Source organism: Gossypium hirsutum, chromosome A05 (genome assembly GCF_007990345.1).
Source record: "Gossypium hirsutum isolate 1008001.06 chromosome A05, Gossypium_hirsutum_v2.1, whole genome shotgun sequence".
Classification (NCBI taxonomy): Eukaryota; Viridiplantae; Streptophyta; class Magnoliopsida; order Malvales; family Malvaceae; genus Gossypium; species Gossypium hirsutum.
Window position 1 is genome coordinate 100,309,455 of NC_053428.1, and position 13,065 is coordinate 100,322,519.

Here is a 13,065-nt window from a genome sequence, read left to right on the forward strand (position 1 = left end):
GAAATCAATTTCGGCCTTAATCCAACCCCATCTCAAGAAAGTCTCAAAATAATGATAATAGTTTTCTTGATATTGATTGAGTTGGTGACCTTGTGAATCGTACCTTTTCAATGGGGTGAGTCACATACTTGCACATCACTCCTGTGTTTTGGTCTTCAAAAATTCAAAAGGTAGTTTCTCATTCCTCTACTGAAGTCTAACATCGAACTGTTGCTGCTGCAGTGGTTAAAACCAATTGGCTTGCCAGTCTTCTTCGTGAACTTCGCTTTCCCCTTACAAAGCCACCTAAGCACTGACCCTTGTGAGTCTTATGTTTCATAGCAAAATGAAACATATTGCTATCGGTTTTCACTTTGTTTGTGATCAAGTACTGTTTAAAACATTCCGCTGATCAAGTGGTTGATTTACGCACCAAATCTATGTCCTGAGGAGTCTTTGATCGGCTATTTCCCAAATTGTCTGCTGTTGATACTTGAGGGGATGTCACAAAAAATATGTTGATAGTACCTTAGAAAGGACGATTAGTCTTATTTGTTTGCCATTATTTAGTTGTTTAATTTCTTTGTAATTTATCTTTTGCAATATTTCTTCATTGGTTATTTTGTTGATACTTTTGCGGATATAGTAGAGTTGTCTTTATATATTTCACTATTGTTGAATGAAGAAAATTAGAGTCATCATTTTACATGTTTTATTAGCTAATTACTACGTTGTTCCAAATTTCATATTTTGAAACATATTCTATATAAATATATATTAAGCGTACCCATATTTGGTACCCACAAGAACTATAGGTTCACATATATTGTATGAAAGTTGAAAATACAGTTGGATATGATTTTGTTTTCTTCTTCAATTAAAAATAACTATATGATGACTTATCTTTATTGATTTTAATTTATATTTGGTTATCTTGCATCAATCATCATATACAAAATACAAAATTAACAAGGGAATGAATGTATATAGATACAACTTACCTTTGCGGATGGTATTGCCTTATACATAAAAAAGTAGGAATTTATTATCAGATTTGAAAAATCAAAAGCTCATATTACAGGAACTGCCATCTCCCTTCAACATCTCTACTGAAGGTGGACAATAAAAAGGAAGAAAAAAAAAAGTTGGAAGAGAATATATTTTGTGAATTAAGCTAGGCCTTTCACCATCGAAATTTGGATGGCAACTATAATAAAAAGCCTAATCTAACCTTCAAATAGTTTCAGTTGATCGTTTGAGTTGTATTGTGGGGTCTCCTTTGGAGGCTAACCAATGAGAAGTAAGCTCCAGTGGGACCCTTAGCCAACAAAGATTGATGGGTCCCTTTCTCCACTACCTTCCCTTTATCCAACACAGCAATTTGGTCACAGTTTTGAATGGTTCTTAGCCTATGAGCCACTACCACACTGGTTCTCCCAATCATAACCCTTTCAAGTGCATCTTGTACTGCTTTCTCTGATTGACTATCAAGTGCACTGGTGGCCTCATCTAAGAGCAAAATTGTAGGGTTTTTCAGTATGGCCCTTGCTATTGCAATGCGTTGCTTTTGCCCCCCAGAGAGCTGCATTCCCCCATCACCACACCATGTATTGTAACCATCTTTTAACCCTGAAATGAATTCATGAGCATTGGCTGCCATGGCAGCCTCTATGATCTGTGATTCATCCATCGTATCAGATGCTCCATATGCAATGTTTTCTCTTATGGTGCCTGCAAATAATGTAGGCTCTTGGCTAACTAGTGCTATGTGTTTCCTCAGTGACCTAAGCTGGTATGACCTTATATCTCTACCATCAATTTCCACTACACCCTCAAGTGGATTGTAAAATCTCTCGATTAATCCAATGATTGTTGATTTACCCGACCCACTTTGTCCAACCAGTGCAGTTGATTTACCTGCATCTATGTTGAGCGAGAAGGCTCTGAAGATCATAATGTTGGGCCGAGCCGGGTACGCAAAGTCTATGTCATGAAGTTCCACATGGCCTGTTATCTTTTCGGGATTGTGTCCGTCGGGATCTTCAGGCTCAATCGTTGTGAATCGGTCCAATATAGCAAAGACTGATCCAATTGCTTCTGAGCCCTTGACAAGGTCAGAAGTCATGCTTCCAGCATCGGCTATCACCCGGCCGGTGCTTACCAAGATCATGAAGGTCTCAAACAAAGCTTTTGCAGTGATGTAGCCTTGAGAGATGAGTTTACCGCCATACCAAAAGTCTAAGGCCCAAGTGCAAGTTGTTAGGCTTTGAGACGTGCCGAGTCCAATACCAGCAAACCACGATTGACGGATGCTCTCTCTTCGAGGACCTTCTTGAGCCTGTTCGAGCATTTTCAAGATTCTGTCTTGGGATGAGAAGGCGGTGATGGTTCGGAGGTTGGAAACTGCCTCAGCAGCCAGCTTGCTGCTTTCACCTTGGGCTTTAATAGCCTTCTGTGACATGCTTTTAAGCAAGACACGTCTGGTGTAGAAACAAATAATGATGATGGGTTGAACCGCAATCATAACAATTGCAAGCCGCCAAGCTATGACCATGCCCATGGTGCAAGCTATAGTTACTGCTGACATTGTTTGCACAATCAATGCCATCCTGTCACCTACCAAGGATCTCAGCTGCCAGAACGAAGATAACAATTAGAACCAAAATATGGTTTGGCTTAGATTATAGGTATATGATAATCATAAAATATTTACACAAGTTGGAAAACTCAACCTACTCAATGATTAGCAGATATAAAAATGCCAATTTCTGACACTCAAAAGATTTATTGGATATGCAAGAGTATATGATGCAGGTTAAGAAAATATATACCGCATTAGCATCCTTGGCAAGTCTAGAGCAGACAGCACCACTTGAATTCTCATCTTGATCGAACCAGCCTATTTCAAATGTGAGTATCTTTGAAAGCATCCTCTCTCGAATCCTCTTTGTCAAGTACTCTCCCATGTATGCGAAATTGTAATGCTGACTAACATTAATCAGCAATGTAAACACCGATAACCCGAGAAAGCATAAGGCATAGATCTTAGTCTTCTCCTTGATCTCATTGTGATCAGTTAGAAAATACACTGATACCATAGATCCTAGTGAGAATGCATAAACAGGTTGAACTGCACCAAATAGGATAGCACTTAAACACCCCATTATTGCTTGTCTCCATTCTGGTAAGTTCAATGCCAACAATCTTCTAAAAGATGGCACTGGCAATTTTTTCTCTTCCACTATGGACTCTCCAGCCAATAAAGTATGGTTCTGAGTAAATGAATTGGCGGAACTGGACCGACTAACAAAAGAAAGTCTATGACTACTTGTGCTGTAAATGTCTATATTTGATATTGAAGATGATGCACAGGTAGATAAATTTGAGTTAGCTTCATCAAGAGTCTTTTCTTTCTCTATTTGTTGAAGGTGGACTAAAGAAGCATAGTGACCGATATCATTTTCCATCAACTGATCATGCGATCCTATTTCGATAACCTCGCCATTTTGGACAACTGCTATAAGGTCAGCATTGCGAATGGTGGAAAGGCGGTGGGCGATTACTATGGAGCTGCGGCCAACGGCAGCTTGGTCTATTGCTTGTTGCACAACTCGTTCGGATTCTGTGTCTAGTGCACTTGTTGCTTCATCTAGAAGAAGGATTCGAGGTGCTTTTATTATTGCTCTTGCTATAGCAATCCTTTGCTTTTGTCCACCAGACATTTGAACCCCTCTTTCTCCAACCTGTTGAAAAGATATTTTACTTTTTCAGATTCATTCAGAACAAGGATTTAAAGATTTGATCACAAACAAAAATCAGTTTATTTCTTTAATGAATGTAATCCTCAGCTTCAACTAGTTTCTCAAAAGTGATATGAAGTACGTAAACAAAGATACATAAATGAGAAATGGTTATCATGTTCCTGAAGTATGGTCTGCAACAAATGCAAAAAATTAATTGGCAAATTATATTTTAAAGAATAAAGTAACATGGGTGCTCATTTTGAAGGACTGGGTGTTAAAAGGAATTGTTAGGGAACCAGTTTACTATTAACTAAAATGAAAATGAAGAATATTGTTATATATATAAGATGATAAAACTCAGGCAAGAAACAATGACCTGATTAGACACTTCTCTATCTGATTACTTGGGAAGAAATTACACCTTTTCACTATAATTTTGTGTTTTTTTGGATGTTAAAAGGGCTAACCTGAGTTTCATAACCTTGAGGCAATTGGGATATGAAACTGTGGGCATTTGAGGCTTTGGCCGCATCAATAACTTCGTCCATGCTAGCATCTTCCTTGCCAAAAAGTATGTTCTCCTTAATGGTTGTAGCAAAAAGTGCTGGCTCTTGACTCACCAAACCCATTTGTGATCTTAACCACTTGACCTGCAGCTTATCTATGGAAATTCCGTCAAGCAGTATCTCTCCCCCAAGTGGGTCATAAAACCTTTGTAGTAGTGCTATGACTGTGGATTTCCCTGAGCCACTACCACCCACCAAAGCCACAGTCTTTCCAGCTGGAATGTCGAGGCATAAATCTTTGAAAACCATGGTGTCAGGCCTTGATGGATATGCAAAGTCAACATGCCTAAATTCAACTGCTCCTGTAACTTTTTCCAAAATTTCTCCTTCCAAATTGTCAGAATCAATATTGGGGACTCTTTTCATTACTTCCATAATCCGTTCCCCAGCTGCACATGCTTCAGAGAAATACTTGAGGTTGGATAGACTGGCCCCTAATGATCTGATCATCACCAAAATCCAAAAAATATTACGTGTTTGAATTTTTTATTTCTTTTTATATATATATATTATATATATATAGCAAATATACATATAGATTCATGTACACATTCAATGTGGAAAAGTTTGAAGGAAATTACAGGCCCCCCATGGCAATGGCGGCAGCAACAATGAAAACAGTCCCTCCTGGAGCGTCATGATACATAACCATCCTACTGCCATAATACGACATGAAAGACCAAGTGGCAAAAACAATCCCATTGCTTCCAATCGCAAGACCTTTAGCCAAGCCTTGTCTTAATCCCAACTTCACGGACACTTGTAAAGCTGCTGAGAATTCTGCAATGGTTTTACTCTCACCAACAAAGGAATAAACTGTTCTTATAGAAGATATTGCCTGTTCTGCTATAGTTCCAGCCTTATTGTACTCCTCACTTATCTTTCTAGCTATTCCTATCAACCCTCTTCCATACATTAGACCAGGAATCACCAAAACAACAGCAAAAGGAAACCCCACTATTGCTAGTCTCCATAGCATTATGAATGCTACCATGTAACACCCAACAAATATTGCAACATTCATCAGAAAATTTGGCACCTGCATGACATGATCACCCATTAGTAGTAATTAAATTACTCGTTTTTAGTCAAGAGATTACATACGATTTGCAAGAAGGAACCTTTTCACTGAGAACATCTTGGATTACTAGACTATCATTTGAAACACTGGTGATAACTTCAGCTGTGCTTGTAACGTGCAAATCAAAGTATCCCACATCTTGTCTTAAGATAGCTTTCAAATACCCGGCTCTCATTCTTGTCGCTTGTCTCTCACCTGTTCTTGACCAACAAAATCCTTCTGAAAAATGACAAAAGAAAAGCACATACAAAAAAAAATCATTAACTATGCCTCCATTAACCATTCCTTCAAGCCATTGAATGCTATGAATTTAAACTTACCTAGAAAACAAGCAACCCAAGACCCGCAAGCCAAATACAATAAAGCCATTGAATTCTGTCACCCATAAAACCAAATCATGTTAGGTAGAAACATAGGCGAAGTCAAATATTTTGTTTACGGAGGGCGGAATTAAAAACAATTGTACAACAATTATATATATACATAATCCATTATCCATTATCCATTATATCTAAATTTAAATCAAAATTAAGTTTTTATGTTATATTATTTGCCTAATTTGATGGCTCAAGTTTAATAGATTTTTTTTTTAAAATTTAGATTTTTTTTAATTTTAAAATCTCTTTTATTTTTTAATTAAAATTTTTTGACATCATTCCAACTATATTAATTAAAAAAAAATTCTTTCACTATCTAAATATGTTCTATATCTTTAAATATGTTTTAACTCATTTTATAGAAAGCACTAAGGACGAAGCTAGAAATTTGTTGTTAGTAGGTCAAAATAAAGTTGTAATAGTTTGGGGGGCCAAAAATGTAAAAAAAAAAACTTTAAAAAGGCTTCAATTTAATATTTTATAAATGAAAAGGAACTAAAATAGTATTATACCAATTATCTAGGGGCCAAGGCTGCTTCCCTGAAAAGCACCATATTTAAATATTATATAGTATTTAAATTACTAATATTATATAAAATCTTGGAATAATTTTTTTCGATTTTAAAATATTATAAATTATGTTTCGCGTTACTATCTTAATTTTTTTATAACTATTGAAGTCTCAACATTTAAGAAATTATAATAAAATTATTCAATATTATGATATAAAAACATGAAATGATTTTAATTTAGAAAAAGTGAAATAAGTAATCTTCAATTTATATTAAGAATAAACATAATTTAAGTTTATTATTTTTCATTATGAGCGTAGGATGAAAAATATTACTAACAAAATAACAAGAGTAAATATATATTAATTTGATTAATAAAAATGTAAACAAATTTAAACTAAAAAAGTAATAAGTGATATATATTAAAAGTGTTATGAAAATGAAATTTTAATAGAATTAAATTGAAAAGGGGTAACATATAAATTATAATTTTGAGGGACGAAATCTAAATTTACATGATATAAGAATAATTTAATGTTGCAGTTTTATCCTTGTTTATCTTAAATAGCCTAAACAATAAGAATCGTCTTAAAATTTGGAGGGGGGTTGGGGCCCATGCCTAGCTACTCCCCTTCTTTTTACTGATTTGCATGTATGTGCGTATGCATGTGCCTTTTTTGGAAAAAAAACCAAGAAAAAAAAACGAAGAAAGACCTTGTTTATGTTATGAATGAACATGTCTGCAGTGAAAGCTGAAGAATCACCAAGATTGTTCATCAACTTGCTAGTAACAAGCAATACAAGAGGTGTACAAAAACCATCACCAACGGCTCCGATGAAGCCAAGAGTCATCAACCACATATCTACATCATCCGCATGCATGAAAATTGACCTTATGGATCCGTTTATCTTCTTCTGTTTCTCCTTCTCATTACCCATTTTGAGAAGAAAATAAAAACAGCACCCAAAGAATCTGTAAACCACTTAGGGTAGCACCGGGTGTTTCGTGTTTTTTGTTTGTTGTTGTTTTCTTTGCTTGCCTCCAAAAATAGTTGTCTTTTAAGACAAGTGAGAAGAGAAACAAGTGACAGGGTGATGCTTTTGGCTAAGTATTAAGAAACAAACATGAGAAATGTCTTGTATATATAGCTATTCTTCGTGTTGTGTGGCTTAGAGTTGGTAGTGAAGAGTAAACCACTGAAAGGAAAAATAATAATAATAAAGGGTTTATTTATATGGTTACTAAAATAGTAAAAAAAAAAGAAAGTAAATAGACCACGGATGTTGAAACAGCAAACCGTCCACTAATTGGACCAGATTAACTTGGATCGGACCAAAAAAGCCCACTTTTAAAAACTCTAAGCTAGCCCAGCCTAAATTAGTTAAAGCAAATGAAACAAAAAAGCCCTAGTCTATCAACACTCAACCCTCTGTTCGCCTCCCCCCCCCTGCTCGCCCTCGCCTACGCAGATCAGTGGTTCGTGGCTTGCCCCTGCCATCATCCGCTGTCATTGTTTTCTAAACCTTTGAGCTTTAAAACAAAGGGAAACTAAACACTAAACATAATATGGAGAATTGAAGAACCCAGGAAATGTGAAAAGGAAAACTATTAGTAGTATAAAACTTGAAAAGTGGGTGCTGCATTTATGGGGCACCTGAAAATGGGAGAAAATAATAATGTTTAGCTCGGTGGAAGATAGCTGTCAACTATTTAACCACTATCTATTTTTAAAATAAAAATATTATTTGACGTCTAATTTTGTGAAAAAAATTATTTTAGTCATATCATTTAATTTTTCTCTTTTAATCTCTCGATTATTATTTTTTGTCAAAACACTCTGAAATAAATAGAAAAGTTAACATATATCAGTTATACTGATTTGAAATCCACGTGGCAGTTCACATGCATGTTAATAATGATTAAAAAAATTAAAATTTAAAAAATATTTAAAACTATTTAAAATTCAAGAAAATAATAGAAAATTATTAAAATTATTTTGAGAATTCAAAAAAATGTTAAAAATACAAAAACAATAAAAAAATTTATTTAAAATTTATAGCAAATTATAAAACTATAAAATTTATTTAAAAAACAAGGCAAAAAAATCCAAAACATAGGAGAATAAGATGTCTCTGATGACATTTTGTAACCTTTCAAATTATTTAATACTCATTTTGTAATATTTGAAATTGAATGATCAAGATGTAAATTTATTGATTTTAATGACCTTAGGTACAATTTATCAGATTTAATTTCAGAAATTATTTTTATTAAGTTTTTATAAATCGTTTATTTAAATTATAATCGAAGTTTAAGAGAATTATGAATGGCGAATATCCAAATCAACAGCGATCCGAATCCTATATGATAGCATCGAAATCATAATCTAAAACCTTTTTCCTCGTAACACTTAAAGAGGACCAAATCAGTGGCAGGAAGTTGAATAGGGATGACATTTGTTGCAATTGAAGTTTGGAGACTCTTGTGCTGACATCGCAGGAGAGTTGAAAGAGTTGCATATGTCGTTTTATTTAGAGATATTCAAATGGTCGGTTCGATTAATATTCGAATCGAATTATTATTAATTAAATTATTTGAAATATAAAAATTGTTAACCCTTAATCGAATCAAAACTTTTTAAAATATTTTAACTAAATTGAAATATTTCGATTAATTCGATCGGTTAATTGAATTAACCAGAATTTATATGTTTTTGTCTTTTGATTAAAACAAGTATAAACATTAAAAAAAATACATTGCTAAATGTTCATTTTCTTTTATTTAATAGTTCAAAAAACTTTAAATAGAGATGAAAATAACAAATAATAATTTAGAAACACTACATAAGTCTTGAAATTCAGTTAATTATCCGTTGAAAATGACAAATAAGACATTAGTAATTACTCGGTTTTAAATTGAATTAATTGATAATCGAAATTTCAAAAAATTATTAATTGACTTCCAACCGAATTAAATTCGACTACCGACTGATTAACCAAATTAGATCGATTAATTCAATTTTACCATATTGGGAACACCCTTAATTGTATCTGTGGAGGAGAATAAGCGTTTAACGAGGTTTCCACCCAACATCGAAAGCAATAACAATGGTAATCATCAACTTTTGCTTGATCAAATTGATCTAACCAAAGTTTTGACCAACCAAGAGTGACCAATAAAATTTAGTTTAAGATTTAAGTATTTAGCATTTCTAACAAAAATAGTGTTGAGAAGTTAAAATGGCTATTTTAAAAAAAATGTAAATTAAAAAAAATGCATTTAAATGATATACAAATTTGTTAATATTAAGATATATGAAATGTATCAACTTAACTTATAAAAATTTTTATTGCAATGCATTATTAATAATTTTATATATAAAATATGAATTGAAATACTTTTAAGCAAATAATATATTTTTTTTGTAAAATTTAATTTGAATATAAGCTATATTTCAAATATTAAAATCACATATAAATATAATTATTCCCAATTCAAATATATTATGATATATATTTGAAATATATTTCGCAATGAAAATAATTTATATCTAATATAATTATTACAATAAATTACAATAAATGATAAATGAAAGCATTATATATTATATTATATATATATTTAATGTTTCTAATTTTTAAAAGGGGAGTAAATATTTCAACAAAATTCTTCAAAAGGAATTTAATAATAAGACATATAGTTTTTTTTATAACATATTATAATATTTTTACCCTTTTAATATATATATATACATATATATATATAAAGATAAAATGGTAATTTAATATAGTGAGCAGAACAAATAATTACCATAATTACTATATATCCATAATATAACAACAACAAAAAAATCCACCCCACCCCACATTCACTTTTCAAATAATAAAACCCTTCACCATAGGGAACAAATTGGATGGATTAAAAAAAAAAAACCACCCATCCCTACTTTCACTTTTCAAAAAATAAAAACATTCAGAGCGAATTTGATGGATTCTCATGCCCACTATACCAAAAAAATAAAAAAAAATTCACCCTACCTTACATCCACGTTTCAAAAAATAAAACCTTTCACCATTTAGAGCAAATTGATTTGAAATTCATCGAGTGGTTTAGGTTTTGTCATTGCTAATATTAGAAAAATCATTGATAAAAATAAAAATTTGTTAGTATTAATTAGTTAGAAGTTTCGTAAAAGAATTAAGTATTAAAAAGTAATGGTTTTTTTGAAGAAGAAACACCAAATCTGATTTGAATGACAGATAACACCAAAAAAATAAAAAGATAAATTTAATTGATGACGAAATAATATAATATTATGATTTTTAAAATTTTTTTAAGTTGATTATATTTTGTGAATCCTTCTTGTTTCAAAGAAAATTGGATTTCATCAATAAGTTTTTTTAATATCCTTAAAAGTATTTTATTAATTTAGTGTAAATGTCTTTTTGTTATTTTTAAATTATTACAATCTCAAAATTTACCCTCAATGTTTTGAATTTTTTTCACTTCAGCCTGTAACATTTTTTTTATTTCAATCTCATCTCAATATTGCAAAAAATTTCAAATAAAACCAGAATTAATAAAAATCATTAATTAATTAACAGTCAATAATTTTATTCAACATAATGTGAGAACTCAATTAATGACATTATTGATGTGGCATGCTAAATTAAGATATGCAATAATAGTTGATCGTGTAAATATTTGTTTTAATAGTTTATACAAAGCATGAAGACCCCTCGGAGATTTCAAGTATCGGTCTTAAACATCATAAATGGGCATTCATATAATTTTATTTTTACGAGATTTCTCACAAATTAAACAATATTTTAATTCAGATTAAAATTATATCAATTAATTTTTTATGGCAAAAACATTTTAAAAACAAAAACATTATTTTCACAATTATTAATTATAAAATTATTGTATTTATTTACAAAAACTGCATCGAATATTATGAAGCTAAAGATTTGAAATACCACTATAATGAATTAGTACACAATTCATTATCTGAATTATTGACTAACTATTTTATAGTTATAAACTTTGATTTTGTATAATTTTATACATAAAATTTTGATTTGATTTAATTTTTATAAATCATTAACAAAAGTATCAAGTTAGCACTATTTTATGTTGATATATTGCATAATCAAACAATTATATTAAATCCAATATAAAAATAAATGCATGTATTCATTTATTTGAATGTGTACAATTGAATCAAAATAAAAGTTTTGTGTATATATATGAACCACAATTCAAATTTCAAGTGTATAATTATACTAAATCAAAATTCATGTATAAATTTAATATTTATCCCTATTTATTATATTAGAAACTATTAGGATATTAAAAACAAAGCACTTACTTTATTTTGTTTTATTTTCTCAATCACAATATTTTACCACCTTACTAATTTGTAACAAATAAATATAATATTTTCTAATATATACAATCAAATCCGTGCATCATACAAATATACAAATTAGTTAATTAATATATGTTTTCAATACGATAACTTTTTTTTTTTGTTAAAACTCAATACACTAATTTGATAATAAAAACGTTAAATTGATTATCTTTTAATAATGAATTAAATTATTATTATAAGTAATTAATTATATTATTTAAAGTAAAAAGATATTACATATTAACAATGTTAACTATTTAAAAACTCAAACGTTTATATAATTAATAATTAATTAATTAATAAAATAATATTAAAAATTAAATACTATTAATTATATAATTATTTTATAAATAATATTGCTTTCTATAATAACTCTATTCATTCCTTAAAAAAATATCACTATTCATATTTTATGTATAATTTTACTTTCTAAAACCATTCTATTCATATTTCGGAAATAAAAAGCAATTAAAATAGTATACACCTAAATTTATGTTAATTAGCTTTAGGTTAATTAGCACTAAATAACAATTATTTACTTTCTTAATTATTTTTAGGATAAATTACACTGATAGTCACCCAACTATTAGTAAGTTTCTTTTTTGACCACTCAACTATAAAAAGTTACAAAATAGTCATCTAACTATTTGACTTTGTTGTTTTTGGTCATCAACCATTAAATAGCTAATGGAAAGATATCGTGAGAACTTTTAAAATTAGATAATAACAAATTTATCCATCAATATTTAAGCAATTGTTTCAATTTAATCTTAATCTGAGAATGATTGGAGTAAGTATTGACATGTTTTGAGATGATTTTAGGCTTGATTTTGGCTCCCTCACACCTAAGTTCTAATACAAGTGGGATATGTAATGATACAACTCAAACCAAATGCAAAAATAAACAACATTAATGTAGTGGTACCGATACACTTGCCCTGGTTTGTCTAATTCATGTTATTTTTATACCAAAAGGACCTGAATGACCTTTGATTTCATTTAGATCGTAAAATAAGATTAGAAATGGTTCAAGAAATCTTAAATGACCTCAAATAAGTCTAAAGGATGAATGGAACATGAGTGATTGTTTGGTTTTAAATGTTGCATTCCTTGCTCGAGTCTAGATTTGGACTTGAGTAAAGGATGTTACACTTAAATTATCCTCCATTATCCAAATTGGCCCATGGTGTTTAATTTTTTTTTTGACATGTTGCATTATTATAATGCATCAAATAATCTTATTTTATTTTTTTAATATTATGTATATTATATTGATTAAAAATGTAAAAAAAAATCATGTATGATATATAAATAATTGAAAATTCAAAAAAATCACGACATCATTTTTAAAAAAAATAAAATTCTAAAATATATAAATTTAAATCTTAAAAAG

At 30.4% G+C, this 13,065-nt stretch overlaps 1 protein-coding gene across 1 annotated transcript; it reads right to left on the bottom strand.

Annotated features, from left to right (window-relative positions):
- Positions 1-1,006: 1,006 nt before the first annotated feature.
- Positions 1,007-7,856, bottom strand: LOC107959803 (ABC transporter B family member 15). The gene is made up of 7 exons (XM_016895958.2): positions 6,973-7,856; positions 5,690-5,744; positions 5,410-5,588; positions 4,870-5,327; positions 4,190-4,730; positions 2,811-3,722; positions 1,007-2,611 (listed from the first exon to the last, which is right to left on the bottom strand). Exons 1-7 carry the CDS (start codon positions 7,195-7,197, stop codon positions 1,223-1,225), a joined length of 3,759 nt encoding a protein of 1,252 aa, XP_016751447.2. The 5' UTR covers positions 7,198-7,856; the 3' UTR covers positions 1,007-1,222.
- Positions 7,857-13,065: the final 5,209 nt, after the last annotated feature.